Below are 23,115 nucleotides of genomic sequence, written 5' to 3'. Positions count from 1 at the left end.
GCTTTCCTCCAAAAATATGTTATTCCTGCAATACAGAGAGGGAATAAATAGAAATATTCAAGAAAAAACAGCAACATCATATACTTCCATATCAGCATTGAGACTTACAAGTATGCCTGATGTGTTTAGTACTTGAGAGAGGGTGACATGGGCAGCTGTGGAGCAGGTCTTCTAAGATGGAAGGTGGTAAAATGGGTGCTCTGGGTGCCTTTCATGGCTTGGTCAGCATTAGGTGTTAGAGGAAATGCACAAAGAACTTCTCGAAGCACACTCCTTCACACATATTCTCATAGAAGATGATGGGTGAGAATTAGGAAGAATGCTCTCACCGTTTCAAGCATCATTAAATACGTTTGAAACAAGTGGATTAGAGAATAGGAAAGTTTTAAGAGGTTGAGGGGGAAAATGGGTGTAGAGACACCAAGTCATGCCAGAATCTGCAAGCCCAAACTTCTCGCACTTACATACGTGGTCTGTGCGGTTGGGCAATTTGTGAGATTTTTTTGAATAGTAATTCTGAGATAATAGAACTAAGCTTAGGGGAACCCAAAGTACCATATATCATCACTGAATTCTATCCTGCAATCTTTCATCTGTAGATGTCAGATGATATCTCTTTTTCAAAGCTACAAAAGTAGATACAGAGGAATTTGGCCCTTTGTTTAAAGTCAAACTGTGAGTCAGTGCAGAACAAAATAATTGCTGTCATTTGTTTTACATGTTCTATGTGCCAACTACTGTTCTAAAACATGGTGTTTAATCTTTAAAGCAACCTATGGTTATGTTATTATACCCATTTTATAAATGAGGAAATTGAGGTTCAGATGGTAACCTTATTTGCCCAGAGGTAATATGTGACAGAACTGGGAATTAATCTATGTCTATCTGACTCCAAACCTATGCCCTTAACCACAGTGTTGTACCATCTTCATGTCCCCTGTATCCACCTCAGTGTTCCCACTGGTAGGATGCCTTAACTGTCTCATTGTGTCAAAAGATACAAAAGTTATATTTACAAAAAACAATGCTCTTATTCCATGGATAGTCTTCTCAGTAGACTTTCAAGGCTGGTAGGCAGGAAGTATTGCTATCTGTATTCTATAAAGTAGGGGATACAACCTTCAAAGATTAGGTAATTTGCATGTGGTTACAGGAATGTGTGAGTCAGTCATACTAGAGATGAGATAGAGTCTGATCTTCTTGTTCCCCTGCAACTTGAATCCAATACTGTCAAGTAGAAGAGTTACATTGACACAGGAAATATGTTCCTACATGACCCAGGAAATACTATTGTTATTGTTATTACCATTACATTTGAGTATGTATAGAAATATATGGCCTTTTAAAAATTAGTTGTTCACTTTAAAAGCTTGTCAGGTTGCATTAGCAAAATTCAGAGAGGGTACATATAGTAGGAAAAATATGTATATATTCCATATAGATGATTCCACTATTTATTTTCTTATTTGGTACTTATCAACAACCCTTTGAGGTAGATAATTTTAATATTACCATGAATTTTTACATAGGAAGCCAAAGATTAGGAAGACTGAGATTTCCAAATCTCTGAGTAAGTGATTCGTAGAGCTGGAGACATACTCCAGATGTATGGGAACATACATCTTTCTCAGCTGAATTCCTTTTTGCACATAAAACCTAATGTAAACCCCTGACAGATCATGTGCAGATTGATATGAAGTATCATGGAGCAGAGTTGCTCTGGGTCGAGTGGCACTAAGGCTTGGGAGCCTCACTTCTCTATCTTCTCCTTATCCTCTTAGGCACACAGGAGGCAACTTGAGGGATTTTTCATCCCACTTTGAAAACAAATTAATTTCTCATCATGAAGTAGGAAATAGTGACAACAGCCAACATTTGTTGAGCAGTTACTGTGTGCCTGGTCTGATGCCAGTTGCTCTGTGGGTGTTTTTTCATTTAACCCTCAGAAGAACCCTATATTTAAGCCTATTAGCCCCATCTAGAGATGAGGAAATGTAGACTCAGAGAGAGTAATTTCAGAGCCACCTAGTGAGTGAGAGGGTGAGAGGCAGAGCCAGAACTGAATCTAAACTGATGCCAAAGCCCAGACAGATCTTTATCTCCCCTAAGAAGTAAGATGGAAGTCATTTGCTAAAAGTCATAGAGTATAATCAAAAGACTATCTTAAACTCAGCTGCTAGGGAATATTAAGTCAGGATATTTTATCATCTTTCCCATATAAAGTATAAAAAAATTAGTTTCCCAAAGATAATTTTTTTCAAAGATAATTACATAAAAGTGGCATTTACCTTGATTGCAACTCATCTGTTTTGCATATTGCAATAGCATCCGATTTAGCTATGTATGAGGGACAAGAAATTTAGGGTAATAGTGGTTTATAAAAAATGGAATTAATATAAACAAGTCTGGAGGCAGGCAGGCCTGTAGGGAGATTCGCAAAGTAAATCTAGGCTTCTACCTTTGCGCTGTCCCATCAGCAATGAATATGTGTCCTCTAAATCATGGCTCAACGTGATTGCCTGAGCTCCAACTAGCACATACGCATTCTAGCTATGAAATGCACATCAAGATTCTACCCTCTGGAATAGAGACTCCATTAGTCAGAAATTATTCACATGGTAACTCCTATGGACAAGGGATTCTATTTTCCAAGATGGTCGTGTGCTCAATCAAATATCAAACCAAATCAAAAATCAAACATTGTATTATTTAGAAAAAATATTTGGGGTAGACACCTATAAGTATCTACAGACATAAGTTTGAATGATGAGAAGTATATCCTATTGTGATCAGCAGTAGGCAGTAGATGGATTTATGGGCCTGAAGATTTGCCATGTAAATTGAGCTGCGGATATGAATTAAGGCCATGAACACTGGTAACTGAAATTATTTCATTCTTTTGGATAAAATAATACCTATTTTAGAATTTTATGGTTCTAATTTGGTATCGCATTCAAAAGTTAAGACTCAATACTTCCATATATTATAGGCCAGCAACTGGGGCAGGAAATTTATTGATCAAGAAATCTCACTTCTGGGGCAGCCCTGGTGGTGCAGCGGTTTAGCGCTGCCTGCAGCCTGGGGTGTGATCCTGGAGTCCCGGGATCAAGTCCTACATCAGGCTCCCTGCATGGAGCCTACTTCTGTCTCTGTCTCTCTCTCTGTCTTTCATGAGTAAATAAATAAAATCTTAAAAAAAAAAAGTTTATGACTTCCTTATATGAAACTTGTATTATTTAAAATCACTTGCAGTTCCTTATTTTGTTCCAGTCATCTGGCATGTGGCAATCAGAAAAAGGACGCATTTGAAAAATTACGTTAAAGCTAATTGTTTAGTAAATGTTGAATTTTAATTATAAAAATGTTAAGCATTTTTAAGTTAGGTGAGGCATGGAATACTAACTCTGGTGGAAATTAAAGAGCATCTAGATCATTTAAAGTCCTCATCATTTTTTAACAGATGAAGAAAATGAAAGCACATTTCAACATCATACAAACTGAGGGTTAAGGGATGCTGGAACTTATGTGATGTTGAATATACTTTCAGTTTTCTCACCTAAGAAACTTCAGACTTTGATGAAAGGACGTAATCCTTAAGCTAAAATCTTTAGGACTAAGATGTAGGTCACTGGTCTTACAGTTCAGAGCTATTGCTACTATATAATGCCGATTGTAATAGGAGGCAACTAAACGAAGTCATGAGAAAGATTTGGTAGGAAGACATGTAACATTACAAAAAGTTTCTGAAAGTCTATATTAGCAGCCTCGAAAGTGTCTCTGAGCTTAGGTTTCTCAGCTATTTTTCTTCTGATAACACCTGCCACCACATACATACATACTCTGTTAATTTTTATTTTTCTTACATGTTTTCAAGTGTGTATAATTCCTAATGGCATCCCTTCTCAACATTTCTGTGGGAAACCATTGCTTTTAAAGTTCCTTATTGAGATCATGCCAATTTATTATCTTGAAGTAGAGTTTGAGGAAAAGAAAGCAAATAGAATTAAAGCAAGTAGAATTAAAGATGAAATAGCTCAATTTATAAGTCTATAAACCCATACATAATTACTTAATAATATCTTTAAACTTTGTTGTACCATATCTATCTGAGATTGTACATTTCTAGAGGTCAGGCAAAGTGTCAGCCTGAATCTCAGTTTGTAGATTCCTGTGCTACACCGTATCTGGCTGGGAACTTAATAAATACCTTGATGATCACACAGTGGAGATCAGAGACATTCCTTACTGTTGAGGTGCCACTGATACTTGCCAGTAATATAAATCATATATTTAACAAAGTCTTATGATTGCATACATGATCTTCACAACTTCCTTTTAAAGTAGGTGGAAAGAAAGATATTATCACTTGAGTTTTATGGTTGATTAAATATAGGAATGGGTAAGCTGTGGGCTTTGCTTAACTTAGCAGTTAATGAGTGGTAGGGTCTTCTGTCACTTCTGTCACTACTGTACCAAATAATACTCTATTTTTGTGCCTACAGTTTCAATAATCTTTAAATACTTTATAATGTGAAGATACCATTAAGGAGTCATTTTAATAATAATTAAGGAGTATTGTCAGATATTTAAAAATATTATCATAGAGATTGGTATGAATGATTCATGTTGCCCCTTCCCCCACACTATCAAATTGCTTTTATTAAATAGTAATTAATGCCACTTGCCTATATTGAAGGAAACACTAAGAGTATTATAAAACTAATTTTTGTTTCAATATTAGGAATATTGTAGAGAATATAGTTCATTACATTACATAGTTTTTTTTTTATGAGGAAAAGAATTGTATTGTTACTGAATAATTGCTCATTGTTTATCCTATGGTTGCCATGAAAAATGTACCTGAACGGGGTTTGCTTGTTTGCTTTGTTTATTTTTGTTTTTGAGTCGGCTGCTGGAAAGCTACAAATTCTGTGGCTTGACTTAAGGAAATGTCTAGATGGGAATTAATGTGGTTTTAGTATTGCTCATTCATATATATATATATACACACACACACACATATATATATATACACACACACACATCTTTACTCATATGTATATATCTCCTTATAAGTAGTTACCTTAAGCTAATCTAGAACAGGGTGGAATATAAATTAAAATATTTATAATAAAAACAATGGGTTTCTTACCACTTATCTTAGTGCTATAAAGAGAAAATGGAAATGGTTTTCTGGTAATTAGACAACTACCTTGTTGTAATTGTAACTTTTCTATGAGAACCATTCATAGTTTTCATTCTTGAGAATGCACACATAGTTCGGTCCAAGGGCCTGGCTGATGTTATTAGACACTTTATTGGTATGTTTGTATAGCAATTAATAGGACAGAAATATGTTCTTTGCAATTTTATGAGAAGTAATTTGTATTTCTTTAAAAAAATAACCCAGCAATGAAAAGATATGATCTATTCACACATACACACATTTTAGTTCCACCCTGTATATTTTTATAGTCTCATTCAACAAAATATAAGAAAGATTAAAGGTCTCTCCAATGCCTGCTGGTTTGAGTCTTTCACAGAGGAGAAAGCACCTGAAGTATTTGTGTGGATAGGAAAAGCAGGCACAACTCAATAAGCTAAAGAAATAAGCTAGTTGCAAAAATGTATCGAAAATTGAATATTTATTAATTGACATTTTAAGTCCTAAGCACTGATTTAGGGGATTAACAATGTCATAAGGTACTAGGTTGTTACTTCATTGTAGTATCTTTCTTCATGCTTTTGTTTTGATATTATAATATGCAGACATTCAGTAACCTCAAATAATCATGTGTTTCCTGATATTAATGTGCCCTCATTTGCATTTGTCACTTTCTATACTATGATAACACTTTACAGTGGATAGATCAAATAACAGTTGGAAAATCATGTATTTTAAGCACAGGTGATATAGAAATATTAATTTCAAAACTTGACATTATATAAAATGTTTTCTGGAGATTGGGTTTTACTTAAATAGTAACTATAATCCACAATGTCCCACCTGTCTTTCCTTGTGTATAATATGCCAAGTTAAGGCAAACCAGAAGTGCTTTGAGAGATATGAAAACCCATATTGTGGTGTGGACAAATGGTCAGTTTAATCTGGTTTAGTCAACTTCAATTCAATTCCTTCTATGAACATATCTTGAGCATGTGATTGGAGAATATAGAGATAAGTAAGGCTCAGTCCCTGTCCTTAAGGAGCCCAAAATATGTACCTTATTGTGATGCTCAGGGTAAGCCTAACTGAAGTGGAGGGGATTTTTTGAACTGGCTCTTAAATACACATGAGCTTTTAAGATGCAAACAAAGCATAAACTCTGTTACTCCATGTAGGAGGCAAGCAGAGGCAAAGGCAAAGAGCCTGAAAGCTCATGGGGAAAAGACAAATGCCAGGCTAACTAAGGCCAACTTGGGTTTCTAGTAGTCTCAGACATTGGCTCCATCATTTCTAGAAAGACAGCTTACTGTCTGGAATGGAGAATGATTTAGAGATTATGAAGACAGAAGAGAAACCTGTTATTAAGCGATAGGACAAGTTTTAGTGAGAATTCCAGAACAAAATCAGTGGCAATGGGATTGGAGACAGACTACATTAAATTTGCCATGCAGATGAGACTAGAAAGTGAAAAGATTATTATGGCTTCCCAACACAATTAGCATTGACTTGCAGGCTATTGCTTAAGTCAATCATCAGTAAACTATGGTCCACCACTTTTTTTTGTACAGTCTTGAGATAAGAACGATTTTTATACTTCTATGGCTGAAAAGAAGAAAACTATTCATGACAAGTGAAAATTATATGAAATTCAAATTTCAGTGTACAGAAATAAAGTTTTATTGGAACACAGCTGGGCACATTTGTTTGCATATTGTCTATGGCTGCTTTGTGGCTATACGGGCACAGCTGAGTCGTTGCAAAAGAGAATATGTGACCCAGAAAGCCCGAAATAGTTACTATCTGGAACTTTATAGAAGAGTTTGCTGACCTAGATAATAATGCTTTGGAACCACCGGCTTTATAGATATCATGTACTTTAACATGATAAGATGCATGTTTAAAAACATCTTAGCTGGACTGGGTTGACGAAACATGTAGTCTAAGAATATCAGTGCTGCTTGCCATTACAGAGGATGAGCAAAGAGTTTGAGATCCACTGTTAATCAGTCTACGATGGTGGTGTTATGTGGGGGTTTGTTCCAATAAACTTTCCTCTGCAGCACTCTGAGCCATGACTTACTCTCCATGCTTGCCAAGGGGTGTATTTGCCTTAGTATCTTTTTTTTTTTTTTTTTGCCCTTGCCTTTTTGTTGTAGTTGCTATTTTTCTTTTTCAGTACTCTTATTTTTATTTTTAAAGATTTTATCTATGTATTCATGACAGATCCACAGAGAGAGGCAGAGACATAGGCAGAGGCAGAGGCAGGTTCCCCACAGGGAGTCCGATGTGGGACTCAATCCCAGGACCCCGGCATCACACCCTGAGCCAAAGGCAGACATTCCACCCCTGAGCCAGCCAGTTGTCCCTCGTACTATTCTCAAAATGACACGTTAAGAAGTGATAATGATAATACAACTCTGAGCACGTTACTTGTCTTCTGGCAATTTTAGGCTTATAAAAATATACCCATATTTTAACTGCTATATTCATCATTTAATCACACATGTCTTTAAATTGAAAGGAAAAATCATAGAAAAAAAGACATTTGACACCATCAAAGCTGTAAGAATTTATCCAATCTGTCTGAAGGTGATTTTACCTGAAAAGATTAAGTTTCAACAGGGTTTATATACAGGAGGGGTTAATCGAGGGTATATTGATATGTAATATGGATTTACTCCTCCATTTTACCTATTTTTTTTGAGCACACTTCTACCACATTACCAGAGTATTGAATCTCTTTCTAAGAGAGGAACAAAAAAAGTAATTAAGAAGCAGGGTGATTCGGTTTGAAAAGCAATGCCATACAGACTGGAAAGGGAAGGGATAATGTTTCAAAGGACAAACACCTCAGTAATGTGGTCATTACCATTATTATTAATAATTAAAATAATGATCATAATAATAATAGTCCTTGCTGATGATTTTCTGCTTGTGAGTTCAAAGTAATAAAAAAAAAACTTCATCGTTTTTATCTCTACATAGCTAATCATGTTAGGTGGGGTCTGAAATTATCATCTCTGGTTTAGACATGGAGAAAATAAGAGAGAGAATTGAATCTAGTGGTATAAGATTATACAGTAAGTAAGTTGGTGGCAGGACTTAGAATAAGACTCTCCTAATTGTTTATCAAAGTGTTTTTGATGGATTTTTTTTTCTTATCCCATGCTACCCATCTTGTCTCCTCAAAGCCACCAATGACAGCATCACTAAAATAGTTGTGAAAGGTGGGGGTCAGGGAAGGAGAACACATCAATACCTTGGATATAGTTGTGATGGGAAATCCAAAAACAAGATGTAAAATCTTCTTTTCAATTGTTTTTACCTTTTTAAAATCTCTCTTTTGTTTAATTCAAAAGCCGTAATGATTCTGGTTAAAAAAAAAAAAATGAATCCACAATCATACAGAAAGTAAATAAAATTAAAGTTTCTTTCTTATTTCTGCTCTTACAGTTCTTGCTCTTAGTAATTTTGTGTCTGTATTTATTTTGCTATGTACATACACAGTTTCATTATTTAAAAAAAACTGGAATATACAATGCATATTCTTCTGCAGTATTTTTTCCTTAAATAAATCATTGGCTATTTCCATGTTAATATTTCTAAATTTATCCCATCATTTACCAGCTGCTCTGTTTTACTTTCTGTCTTGATTAAAAGTTATAGAACAATTAGAACTTCTGCCATATTTTACAACTCTACACAATGATCATACATTTTTGATAATTGTAGCACATTTGCTACAATTACAAATTCATATTCTTTATCTGGCATGTTTTGATGTCAGTTGAAAAGCTCTTCCCTTCCCGTATTTCCCCCAAAGTTTTGCTTACATCTGCCATATGCATCTCCTTTCTCTGAAACAGGTGAAGGGCAAGCATTCCGAGAAGAAGAAACAGGGATCAGTTTTTAGGTTTCTTAGGCACATTTGCACATAAAAAATTAGTGACTCCTCATGGAGCGATCTTTTCATCTTGCAGTAATTGCCATTCTAGGATCAGGTGTTTGTAATATCACTCAAGGGAGCACTGAAGATTGAAGAGATGGAGGAGAAGAAGATGAAATGTCCTTGGCTACAGTCCCATTGGAAAATCACAAGATCAAGGCAGGAGACCTAAGTAGAGTCTCTGGAGCCTTTCCCTAGATCTCAGTGCCTTCAGGAGGAGCAGAGTCATGTAGCAGGAATGACAATATGACTTCTGTGACAATGTTCCCATAGAACAAAACATCAAGGCAGAGCCAGGGTGTGATGACGGTGTGATAGGGACCAAAATGATATCACATGTTGGTCCTACATAACCCAAAACAGAGTCCCCTTGATTCTTGTAAGCAAAAATTATTTATTGCAAAAATAGCTTTGCAGTTTGCAAGAAGTTTTCACACTCACGATCTCATTCAGGATCCCACAATCAATCCTGTATTTTAGACACAAGGGCTATACTGTCCCTTATTAACATATAGAGAACTTAGCACAGCATTTAAATGATTTGTCCAAGTTGCACAGATGCTAAGGAAAGAGCTGGATTCAGAATCTTTCTGGTTCTGATTGAAGTCCTGTGCTCCTCCAGGATAGTACTACACTTCCTCCCAGTCCTCACGTAGCAGACGGTGCTCTGAAGATAAGCATGCATGCTAGGGATTGTACCAGGGTGATAAACACCTCAAGAAATGTAAAATAACAGCTTCATATTCAAACTCCTTAGCCAACTCTGACTTATTATTCTTTATTCTAGCTTTTGAGTTCGCCTAGTAACTATTATAACACAAGGGAACAGCAATCATACTAATTAAACAGAAACCCAGCTGACCAACAGTTTTCAGTAACATGTTTTTGAAGGCAGAATAAATGGGAGAGGTTGAGGGAATCTTACGCAGAAAGGATTTCCTGTAGCGTTGCTGAGGTTTAGAGTGCAAGCACTCGGGTTCTTCAGAAAAGAGCTCCGGTTATCTCTTATGTGTGTCCTCAAAGTTTGTTTGTAAATAAATCAGACAAATAGAGGGTAGAATTAGAAATTCTATCCGGAACAGTATGGCTCAAGCTGTAACGTATTTTGTAGGCCATTTAAGATTTTAGAGTGGTGGGATGCCTTGGGTGGCTCAGTGGTTGAGCATCTGTCTTTGCCTCAGAGTGTGATCCCGAGGTCCCAAGATCGAGTCCTGTATTGGGCTCCTCGCAGGGAGCCTGCTTCTCCCTCTGCCTGTGTGTCTGCCTCTCTCTGTGTTTCTTTCATGAATAAATTAATAAATAATTTTTAAAAAAGATTTTAGAATGGTAAAAACAGGCTTTAAACATTGGCATAGCTCCAAGTGTGCTACACTTAGTATTTTGGATAGCCAGCTCAGTAAATCACAGCTAACACATACATGGTACTTTCTACATGTCACACACTGTCGACGACACTTTATACAGAGTAATTCATTTAATCCTTATGACAATCCCATGAGATGGGCACTACCATTATTATCTTCACTTTATGGAGGAGGAAATAGGCACAGGGATGTCAAATTACTTGCCTAAGGTCAGGTAACCAGAGCCAGGACTGGCTTCAGCACACTGCAAACCAGGATGTGTTCTAAACCAAAATGGGACTCTACCCCGAGCGTCCTGAATTCCCCGGACATATCTGCTTTACCTAAGGGGTAGGTGGAGTGCACCATGTGATATAACCCATTTATTTGCTTTCTTGCTCAGGCCAGCTGTGGTGAAGAAGAGGAAGAGAGTTTGTTTGGAGCCCTGGGTTATTGGCCTCATCACCTTTATCTCCCTGATTGTTCTGGCGGTGTGCATTGGACTTACTGTTCATTATGTGAGATATAGTAAGTATGAGCTGCCCTAGCACCGTGTGATTTCCCCCAAATATTTCTTCGTGTGCACTCCTGTTTTGATTTGTCTCAGGCTTATTCATTCATGACTGCAACTCATTTGCATAGCTAGTTCAAAGAATCCTTTACCTGTCTTGTTTTTCTCAATCCTCACAAGCCAAAGAGGATTTTTTTCTTCTATCTTTGATGGAGCAATGTTTCCTGCTGGGAATAGCATGCTAGATTTTATATTCATTAATAAGCGATAATCAAATATTACATAGGAAAAGACCATAGGAGAGGTAGCGTTGAGTTGTTTGAGGATGTAGGGCAATCGCCTTGATTTAAAATTATTCCAACTGTTTGAAATCCTGAGAGCCCCCAAGTTAATTACATCATCAAGGATCATAGAAAAGTTGGCTCTATTCTGTACTAATAAGCTGGAAAAATGCTCATAATGATATATTGTTTAGTAAGTGCCTATTTCTGTTATTTTAAATCTCATCTTGGGTTGTACTGCATGTGATTAAAGGAGATAGGATATGCTGAGAAGGTTAATTATAAAGAGGTTAACTCTGTGGTAATCAGGTATCTCACAACTAGATGAACCATGAGTGCTCTGTTATTAGAAAGGTCCCCAGGGTACTTTAGGACTGTTCTTCCAGGGTGTAATAACCCTTCTGAAGTTTCCCTCTACTCTGCCTCAAGTTATAATTAGTTGACTCTACTACGACCTATTGGCTCAATATCTCCCTTAGTGACTAGCTAATGCTTTGATGTTCAAGACACTGTAACCAAAGAAGCTAATTACTTGATTCTAATTTAATTGGGAATTTGCACAAGTTGCTCTCCTGTAAAAAGACATAATGATCTGTAAATTGGTTATCTTCTTCCACTAGCAGACACAATCTCAATTCCAATCTCAATTTCTAAAGCAAGGTAGATCATTTTTGGGTAGTTTGAAGAAAAAATATTTAAAGCAAAGACTTTTTTTTTGGTAGAACTTACCCACACACAAGTCTTTAAACTTTGGAGTATCTACATTTTGGTTATTTCTCTGGAGCATGTTTTTAATTAAAAAAAAAAAGTGGCTAAAATGACTTTTTAATTCTACAGTTCTGTTACGAATATATCATCTCATTATACTGTAAACATCATTGTTCCTCTCCACAGATGCCCAGCACTGTATTTTGTTCATTTCTGTATTTCCAGAACTTAGCAGGATCCTGGCACATATTAAATAATTAATATGTATTGAATACTGAATGATAAAGATTAGTGAATCGTACCTATGATATTTTCATGGGGGCATACTTCAGTTTGCCTGGCTTCACAAAGGATCCCTAGTAAAGCTAGAGGTCTCATTACCTCAGTGAGAGAAAATGTTTCTTACTGCTTCTCCCTTTGCCTCTCCCCAAGCCATCTTGCTCACACACATAACAATGAAAACCTGGCAAGATTTTTCCAGTAACCTGCTTCTGGGCCCTATTGTTTGGATGATCAGTGCAGCATTATGGCACACCCAACATCCACTGCCCACACAGCACACCTGAATAAACAATGATTGTTGTGATACGTGTTACTGTCTTGCATGTGTGATCTGCCCTCTGTTTGGAGATACAAAGAATAGAGTGAATATAGCATATAAGCATTTAGGAGTTGGCATAGCTCGATAACCAAAGTAAACTAAAGAGTTACAGAAATAGATTAAGATGGAGGTAACTCATCTTGAAAAAAACCCACCAATTTGGCATAAAGCCCAGGGCAGCATAGAATTGTGTGTGCAGCTGGTGTTCAGGGGCCTTTGGGGCTGCATTTCTGCCCCTCTGAGAATTAAATGACAGAAGGTGACTCTATTATGAGCAACATCCATGTAGGTTACAGATTCACAAACTTTTTAGAAACTTATCAGCAAACTAATGTTCATCCTTATTTTTCTTACTTTTCTGTTAATATTTCCCAGTAATATTTTCCGGCAACTACACATGCCATATAATTCTGGCAACTGGGAATATGTTTTGACTTAGTGACCTGTTTGAGTCTATTGAGCAAAGTAAAATATTGACTACAGACAAGTTCATTTGGTTGAAGCATATGAAATTGTTGGTATTTGACCATTTTTGACTTATATAAATGGCAGTTTCAAATAAATCGATCTAATAATTTAAAAGAGAACAGGACCAATATGTAAGAGTCAGTTCTTCTCTCTAAACACTAACTTTTCAGTGAGGGATTAGGTCCCGCCACCTGCAGCATCACATGGGAGTTTGTTAGCAATGCAGATTCTTAGGCTCAATTTAGACCCAGTGTTCAATATTTCCGTAAATTAAAAACCTTACTCGAGATTATGTGTATTTCCAGGGTCTTGCCTGCATTTCAGGTCTCTCTGGCCATTCAAGTGAGGGCCATTTAATGAAAGGAAGGTAAGGAAAGAGGGAGAAAGGCAAAACCTCCTTAGCCTCTCACTTTGGTGGCTAATTTCCAGGAGGCTCTGACCTTTCAGGCTGCCATCCATCTCCTGTTTGCATCACTGGACATTTCCTAGCCTTATCAAATCCTTTCCTACTCAAACCAAATCCTTTGGATGGCCAGAATGTTCTTTTGAAAATTTCCAGTAGTTTTTCCCACCCCAAGAAGTGGTATGTAAAGAGAATTTGTGCTCTGAGAGCTGGACCTTGACTTGAAATCCAGTTCTGTCCAGTTCTGTCTTTTCCGGCTATGTCATGTTATGGCTGGGCAATTTACTTACATTTTGGAGACTGTAGTCCTTATCTGTTAAATGTGGACAATACTGCCTTCTCATGAGATATGGTAAATTAAATGAGATACGTGAGTGTACTTGGGACACAGGTGCCCAATGTTAGTTTCCTTTTCCTCTTGGGTTCAAGTGAAGATGGAAAGAATGAGAAGCAAGAGAGAAGAGGAGAGAAATTGAAGATGGGAGAAGTACATTCCATTATCCTATATTAACTACACACAACTGTCTTGATCACCATTATATGTCTTTTTTTAAAAAGATTTTATTTATTTATTCATGACAGAGAGAGAGAGAGTGAGAGAGAGTGAGAGAGAGAGAGAGAGAGGCAGAGACACAAGCAGAGGGAGAGGGAGAGAAGCAGGCTCCATGCAGGGAGCCCAATGCGGGACTCGATCCCGTGTCTCCAGGATCACACCCCGGGCCAAAGGCGGCACCAAACCACTGGGCCACCGGGGCTTCCCACACCATTATATTTCTAATACTCAATACAGAATCATAGAAAAGATAGTCAGCATTAATATTTGTTGAATGAATGAATCTTAGGGTTCCATGCTTGCTTCATGTATAGAAGGGTGATGAATGATGCATTAATTTTCAGTGGGCCAAAAATGTGGGCTGCTTAAAATGGGTACAGAAAGTGCAGCCAGTGGCAAGACAAGACAATCCCTGTGGCTGTTGGGAGAAAATAAATGGAGTGACCATAACTGACCATAGCCAGGTAAAAACCAAGTGTCACTTTAAGGTTATGTCAGATGGTAGGTCTAGCTCTCTAACTGAACACCAAGCGTTTTCATCTTCTTTACCCCAAATAAATTTTCTTATATGACAGTTCTTGTGGCCAGAATTGATATGGTTTTATGGTTTATTGAATTGGGAGAAATCTACTTTTGGAATATAAAAGTACGTTTATTCTTGGGAAACTTCCAAGTCCATTCTTGTTTGTATGCTCAGATGGCATGACTTGCTGCCTCTCATGCTAATTCAGAAATGGATAACACATGACTAATTAGCCTGCAGGAACACCAGGCATAACTTATGGCTTTTACACTCTAAATCTTATGATGATGAATGTTGGTGTCTTTTATTCTTAGATAACCATGAACTCAGGGCAAGATGATGGAGATGTTGACCTGGGGTAGGGCCATTCTCTCTAGTCTCAGTCTTTCTAGCAACCACCAAACATAGAAATAATGATGCTTTACACACATCTGGTAAAACGTATGATGGTTTTCTCCCCTCTCTTCATAGATCAAAGAAAGACCTACAATTACTATGGCACATTATCATTTACAAGTAACAAACTGTATGATGACTTTGGAAAAGAGGCTTCTAAAAATTTCACAGAAATGAGTCAGAAAATTGAATCAATGGTAAGCACATTTTCCCTCCATTTCTAGGGCATTTGCTATCACTTTATATGGTATTTTTTGGTACCTAGGTTTCAAAACATGCATTCAACTGATCTTGCATACCTTTGAAAAATGGGAAGCAGCCCTGCCAGGGAAGTATAAAACAAAAATGACAATACATGACTTGGGAGAGTATGCCTTGCAAGGTTGAACCAAGTGAACTTTATCCCTTACTTCATGTCCTTCCCACTCACTCTTCCATAGCTAGTGCTACAATCTTGATCAGCAGAGTCCAGAAATTCTGGGAATGTGAGGGTGACCCAAATATGACTGCTGTATCTCAGAGAAGACACCTTTGAGCACAAGATTGAAACTATTCAGACACATACTTGACTAGTATTTTCATATTCAAATTTTCTGACCTGGGGATCCCTGGGTGGCTCAGCGGTTTAACACCTGCCTTCAGCCTAGGGCATGATCCTGGAGTCCCAGGATCGAGTCCCACATTGGGGTCCCTGCATGGAGCCTGCTTCTTCCTCTCTCTCTCTCTCTCTCTCTCTCTCTCATGAATAAATAAATAAAATCTTTAAAAAAAAAACAACAAAATTTTCTGACCTTGGATTACTTTTGGGTACATAAGTCTATAGGAGACACATGGATACTCATCTCTATATTTAAGGCTTCAACATTCATCCTCAGAGATGAATTAAATGTTTTAAAAAGTAGAAAAATGATCAGTATAGGCCAAGAGAACAAGCGCCTGGGTCATGATTTCTAATCACCATCAGATTACTTAGAGAATCATTTGGACTTTTCCTGACAGTCTGTGAGGTAATTAGTGGTATGATGTGATGGGAAATAGCCTAACCTAGAAGTTGGGATACTTAGTTTTGGAGCCATCTACTACCGATTTTCATTCTTTCACGAAGTTTGTGAAAATTAAGGCATTCAACTAATTTCAAAATTGTCTTCCATTTTCCATATCCTGAGTAAGAAAATAATGGAAGTTACCCACCTAAAAACTACTTGATAGACTAGAAGTCTGAGGATTTCAATACCTTGATAAGAAGGAGCTCAAATTCTGGTTGAATACAAATTCAGTCTGTATAAGCACTGAATCAGGGAAATATCTGAATAAACTCTTTTCTAGAGCTATATATATAAAATAAAGGAAAGAAAATGGAACTAATATGGTCAAGAAAAGATGCAACTATTTTCCTTGTCTTTTATGCCATTCACTAAAATAAATTTTATAACATCCAGAATGATTTATGTATAAAGGAATAGGACTCTAACACTCTTCAAAATTAACAATAATTTTGAAATTATTTGATTAAATAGAAGCCCTTAAATAAAAATATCCAAGTGAATGTGGTCATTAGGGGACTCACTTGTACTATGCTGATTTGTCCCATAATTGAAGTAACTCCCCTTGGGCACAAAGAAAGAGGAGTCAACAAAAAATGTGAGTAAAAGGGCTCATTGTTTCTATAGTCAATCACCAGCTTGCTGTAACTGTGTTTGGTCAATAGTCACACACGGAAGTCAAGAAATCAAGTAAACTTGACATGTTTAACTAAAAATTTAAGTTGGCTAGAATTCTTAATTGTAGTAGTAAGAAATATCTCCACAAGATACATTTTTCTACCTTATTAAAGTAAACCTTACAGGGACGCCTGGGGTGGCTCAGCATTTGAGCATCTGCCTTTGGCTCCAGGTGTGATTCCAGAGTCCAGGGATCGAGTCCTGCATCAGGCTCCCTGCATGGAGCCTGCCTCTCCCTCTGCCTGTGTCTCTGCCTTTCTTTCTGTCTCTCATGAATGAATAAAATATTTTTTTTAAAAAATGAGATAAACCTTACTTACAGAACATATTAGGCTAAGTATCCTAGTTCACACAGACCTTTCTAAGACCATTCTGAGTCCTGAATTAGGTGCAGGTTATGCCTGGATGTTCAGCAACTTTTTCACTGGTTTTAAGAACCATGTGACACTTGTCACACACTCATATCTATGACCCAACCATCACTTGGCAGAATTATTTCATTTCTTTTGTTTATCTATAGTAGAAGTAAGTCTGTATCTCAGGGCATGAGATATAGACTTCCTCTTAAAATAAACGTGTTTATTCTTTTTAGTATCTTTCTGAGTGTACCACAGCAAATAGCACTCTTGGCCTCACTACTATCGTTCCCAGAAACTGTAACTCCTAAGACAGGATTCATCTGAAATCACTGAGTAGAATACCAGAAAAGATTCTTCGAGATTTTTCAAGTTGAATGCATTGTAAAATGTTGGTTAATGCTTTCTGATTTGTTTTTTGTTTGTTTTGTTTTATTTTTAAATTTTCCATAGAGCTTAAAATGACTTGCAGGAAATTATTCTTGTTGACTTATTTTGAATATTTTTGGAACAGGTGAAAAATGCATTTCATAACTCTCCATTGAGGGAAGAATTTGTCAAGTCTCACATTATCAAGTTCAGGTATGTAGATCTAAAATTACAATTTCTGAATATAAGTTAAAAATAAAACTGTTAACTTGGTCAGTAATAAATACTATTTGAAATGTTAATGATATGATATAATTCAATTAAACCAACACTCATTTGACAACTGTTCTAAGACATGGGCTATAATTTGCTTTACTAATTCTCTAAATCCATAAGAAAGCATTTGCAAGGTGATGGATTTCCAGAGACAGAGGTATATTATTGAATTGTATTTTTGGAAACTAATTAGCATAAGTAGGAACCTAAACCGTATTCCTTAGTTTAATAGCCAATTGTCCCCTATATAAAATGATTTAGTAGATGATATTTGTCTTAAACTCTTGGTTGTTCTCTTTATCAGTTTTATTTTTTCTTTTCTACCCCTTTCTGCTCCAAATATTTACCTAAGAAAATTCCAGATCTAATAATCAACATCAATAAATAGAAGTTCAGAGCATAATATTTTAAGCAAAATACTATATGAGGGTCTTAATTAATATATTGTCTTAATACAAATTATTTGTATTTTTCAAAAATAGAATGAGAGCTGTTTCCAGTATTAGTTCAATGACAAAAACTCCAAGAGTTCCTTCTCAATCTATCACTTAGCTGACATCTGTGGTGTTACTTTGACCACTGTCTTCTGAAAAGTCTATATTCTCTGGCATTTGAAATACTATTCTCTCTTGGATCTGTATTTACTTCTCCAATCCTTAAATTTCCACTCTCTCAAGGAGACTTCATGCACCCACGTGACCTCATATGTTACTGAAATCCAAATTTCTATTTCCAATCTAAACTGCTTTTTTTGATTTCCAGAACTATATACTTGCCTATGCACATCTCCACATGGAGATTCCACAGAAAGTTCTCTAACTCAGGTAAAACCCAACAACACCAATGGGAAACTTGGACATCATCCTATACTCCTCCATGTTCCGGGCTTCTCACATTTTATGAATAACTAAGTTCTACCAGTTTTACCTTCCAAATCACTTTCCAATTTGTTTACTTTTTCATCCCAGTAATCTTTCTACTCAGTATTTCTTCTGCAATCAATAGAAAGAAATGCAAGTTTGTAGGAAAGATGAAATCAATCTTAGAGATGCTGAATTGAGATAGTAGGAGACACATGAGCCTAAAATACAGGTCTTACTCAGGGAAGGAAAAAGGAACTGAGTTCAAGATGAGCCTTTGCTCATTATCAACTCAAAATACTGAAAAGTGTGGAGGTAAATGGAATTTCTCAGAAAAAGGGTAATGCAAGGAAAAAAATGATGATGAAGAAAATCTGAAGGGGCAGCCCAGGTGGCTAAGTGGTTTAGCACCGCCTTCCGTCCAGGGCCTGATCCTAGAGACCGAGGATCGAGTCCCATGTCAGGCTCCCTGCATGGAGCTTGCTTCTCTCTCTGCCTGTGTCTCTGCCTCTCTCTCTCTGTCTCTGTCTCTCATGAATAAATAAAAAAAAAATCTTAAAAAAAATCTGAAGAAAACAAAACCTAAGTATTTGGTATTTGGAGTTGGGGGAAAAATAGGAGCCTACGAAACAGATAGGGAAGAAGAAGGGAAAAAGATAAATCATGAGAAAGGCACCACTGACATGAAAGACAAAAAGTTTCAAGCATGGAATGGTCAGCATTGACAAAATACTCCTGAGAGACCAAGTAATATGATTGGAAAGAATTCATTGGATATGTCAATAAGGAAGCCATTTAGTGTAGAAAAAAGACAGTGGAATGGAAGAGGAGGAAGCAGTTTGCAAGGAACTAAATATGAGGCAGAGTGTAATTTACCCTTTCAAGAAGGTTTGCTGTGATAAGAAGGTGAGACATACATTGAATAGCTGGGGTAGAGAGAAGGTTTTGTTTGTTTTGTTTCTATTAGCCAGTATAGGAATTGTTTAAGAGAAAGAAGAAAGAAGAAAGAATTGTTGTACAGAGTTGCTTAGTCAGTGAAAGGGGGTGAGATACATAACAATAATCTCATTAAAGCCCTATTTGGGGGGATCCCTGGGTGGCTTAGCGGTTTGGCGCCTGCCTTTGGCCCAGGGCGCGATCCTGGAGACCCGGGATCGAATCCCACATCGGGCTCCCGGTGCATGGAGCCTGCTTCTCCCTCCTCCTGTGTCTCTGCCTCTCTCTCAATCTCTGTGTCTATCATGAATAAATAAATAAATCTTAAAAAAAAAAGTCCTATTTGTTTTTTTCAGATTACAAAAACAGTACAAACTTCTATAAAATTCAAATAACATGCTATTAAATAAAATGGAAAGCAAAACTCCCTCTCCAATAATTCCACTTCCAGAAATAACACATATTCTTAACAATTCATTGTGTTGATTTAGCCAATGACTTTTGATGGACACTTGGATTGTTACATATTTTTTTCTGATATTTAAAAACAAGGTTATGATAAACCTATATATAAATCTCTTTGCACACACAAGGGTATATTTGAAGAAAGCACTGTTTCAGAGAGAATGGATCATCAAATGGTAACAGATTTATAACTGGTAAATAAAGCTGACCTCTAAAAATAAGGTTTTAATTTATATTAATAATATATTAATACCAATAATATTATATTAATTTATGTTAAATGAGAAGTCAACACATTGTATGGTGAGGGCTATATCTCCGAGAACTAATTGTATGTGAAGAAAAGAGGCTAGAATAGAGAATGAGAAAGAGAGGTCAAAGATGATTCCAAGTAATTCATTCAAACAATGCTAAGGCTAATTTTTTTTTTTTTTTTTTAATGCTAAGGCTAATTAATGCTCTACCTTGAAAATATAATCACATGAAGTCAAGATAATTTGGTTAAGCTTCCTATTATCCTTACGACTAGAAGTTGTTTAGGAGAGCATGATGTTGCTTAGGAGATATCATTGGATTTAAGCCACTGGGAATTAAGCCTGAAAGCCAAAGCCAGAATTGATTTCATATTGACCATACGTTATATTGGATAGTACTGAATGGTTGACAAGAGAGTGTCTTTTTATATTAATAACTAGATATTTTGGTGTTAAGGGAGACTGTAAACATACTAGCTTACTATCAGGGAGGCTGAGTTGGAAATTTTATATGTGGTAAATGATAGGAATATAGAAGAAAATAAATTGTATCTTTTCAATTACATTATGGATTTGTTTTGCGTATGTGTTTTAAATGGATGATAAAGAAAAAATAGATTGTGATATTACCATAAATATAATTATGAACTATATCTTTTAAAACCATATTTTTCTTTTTTTTCTTTTTGGTCCACAGTCAAGAGGAACATGGAGTGTTGGCTCATATGCTGCTGATTTTTAGATTTCGCTCTACTGAGGATCCTGAAGCCATCAATAAAATTATTCAACATGTTCTACCTGAAAAGCTGCAAGATGCTGTAGGACCCCCTAAATTAGATCCTGAATCTGTTGAAATTAAAAGTAAGTTTATTTCTCTTATTTAGTTTAATTCTCTTACATATAGAACAGCTCCATGTTACTTTTGGTCTTAGGCACTGATTTTTTTTTTTTTTTTTTTTAGGGGAAGATGGGAGGGACAAAGGGAGAGAGGGCTTGATGTAGAGCTTGATCTCATGACCTGAGATCATGACCTGAGCCAAAATCAAGTCAGATGCTCAAGTGACTGAACCAGTGAGGTGCCCCTTAGGCACTAATTTTTAAAAATTGTTTTGGATGTCCTTTAATTATGGAGTCTTGCCACAACAGAACATTTCTTTTGGGCTTAAATTGGTACTAATGAAGTATTTTAATACTACCCTAAACTTATGCTTCCTATGCCAGTCTGTCATTACCTCTGGGCCTGGGTTCTTTCCTGTATTGGGCCTTATACTTCAGCTATAGCATCCAATTATAAGTGAAGAAAATGGCTTTGTATATTCTTCTCCTTCTTCCTGTCACTTCCATTTTATGTTCTGAGGGTATGATGTGTGGAAAGGGTCGTGCCATCCACATGTTTGCCTTCAAGTTTCATTGATACATCTTGTTACAGCTTCTTCCCTTAAACCATTTACCAATGAAAAGTTTATAATGTATTTTCAGTTATTTTTGGTATATTTTACAACTAATTTAAAAAGTCTGAGTTTTTTGTTGAGGGTAGGGGAACAAAATAAGCAGGGATAGGTCCTTGTTACTAGAAAATAAGAAACAGTAGATCCTCAACGGAAGTAAAGTTTGGTTAAGAGTCAAGTTGTGTGCTATAGAACAATGCTAGTCAATAGAAATATTATGTGGACCAAACATATGATATTACATTTTCTAGTAGCCACATTAAAAAAGTGAAAGTAAATGTGAAATTCATTTAAATAACTTGATGTTTAACCCAATATATCAAAGTATTATTTCAACAAGTAGTCAATAGAAAAATTATTTCTAAGACATTTCATATTTTCTTTTCTGTACTAAGACTTTCAAATTTAGTGTATATTTTATATTTATAGCACATTCAGTTTAGACTAGCTATATTTCAAGAGCTCACTAGACAAATGTGGCTAGTGGACACAGTAGTGGATATGGTATAAGTAGAAAGTAGGAACATAAGTTGCTAACATCAACGCTGTTAGACCTAACTAGAGACCCGACCTGATGATCACCTACCCTGCTTGCTTAGGAAGGAAGGCTTGAGTAATTAGGACCAACTGCATAACTTATGCAGCCTGGTACAAAATTTTGGACTCTTTTCAAAAAACAACAAAAAAATACTGTTAAGAGTATTAAAATATGACTTTTTTCTACAGTCTCTCTTGACTTGCCATGGTGTTTTTATTTGCTAATTAACACCATTCTAAGTGAAAAAATGAAAATTTTAAATTACTAGCAAGAATTGTATTATTCATCTTCATATTGTAAAATATCAATTACATATGTAAATGTAATTTCATCTAAGTATGCAGAATTATGAAAATTATACAGCTGTATTTCATAGCTGACACATGCATGAATTTGGCTGCTAACAGATCAATGGAAACAGTATACACAGCTGGCTTGACAATTTTTGTTTCCCCTGTTGATATGTGCACATTTTACCAATACTATCTACCTTCAGCTTAAGTGAGGAAGAATTAAAAAGTCCTTCTATGTCACTATTTTCAGCAGAACCTATTGGCTTATAAAAAGACATAATGGGAGCAAGAAAGGATATAATAGGCTCACTTGGTGTGTGTCTAGTAGATTGCTTGCCTTCTTTCTGTGTTCTAAGCAAGTTGTGCTTCAAATAGGACTGACAGTGCTCCCTGGTTCTTTAGTAGTAGACATCACACATTTATCTTACTTTGAGTTTGCTGAACATTGTGGATTCACCAGGATTCTTGAGTTCATAGTGTATCATGAATGATACATGCACACGGAGAGCTAAGAATTCATGGACACATATTGTGTGTATCTCTTCTGCTCACACCATGCCCCATTATTCTATTATTCTATTTTTAAAGCACAAGTTATGAAATAAAAAATATCAAGAACTTTAAGAGTGTGCATTTAATGAAGTGCAAAGTCATGCTGAGTTCAGGACCCAATGTAGATACACATCCATTAAGCTGACC

General features: G+C 36.3%; 1 protein-coding gene across 1 annotated transcript in view; it reads left to right on the top strand.

Annotated features, from left to right (window-relative positions):
• The first annotated feature begins 244 nt into the window (after window positions 1–244).
• Window positions 245–23,115, top strand: part of LOC121474081 (transmembrane protease serine 11E-like) — a 34,704-nt gene continuing 11,833 nt past the window's right edge. The window contains exons 1-5 of the mRNA XM_041726887.1: window positions 245–303; window positions 10,812–10,984; window positions 14,976–15,097; window positions 17,492–17,559; window positions 20,835–20,998. Of these exons, the coding sequence (XP_041582821.1) occupies window positions 245–303; window positions 10,812–10,984; window positions 14,976–15,097; window positions 17,492–17,559; window positions 20,835–20,998 (586 nt within the window). The remainder of the gene's footprint in view (window positions 304–10,811; window positions 10,985–14,975; window positions 15,098–17,491; window positions 17,560–20,834; window positions 20,999–23,115) is intronic.

Source organism: Vulpes lagopus, chromosome 12 (assembly GCF_018345385.1).
Source record: "Vulpes lagopus strain Blue_001 chromosome 12, ASM1834538v1, whole genome shotgun sequence".
Lineage (NCBI taxonomy): Eukaryota > Metazoa > Chordata > Mammalia > Carnivora > Canidae > Vulpes > Vulpes lagopus.
The sequence above is the reverse complement of the archived record's forward strand: the minus strand, read 5'-3'. Positions and strand labels throughout refer to the sequence as shown.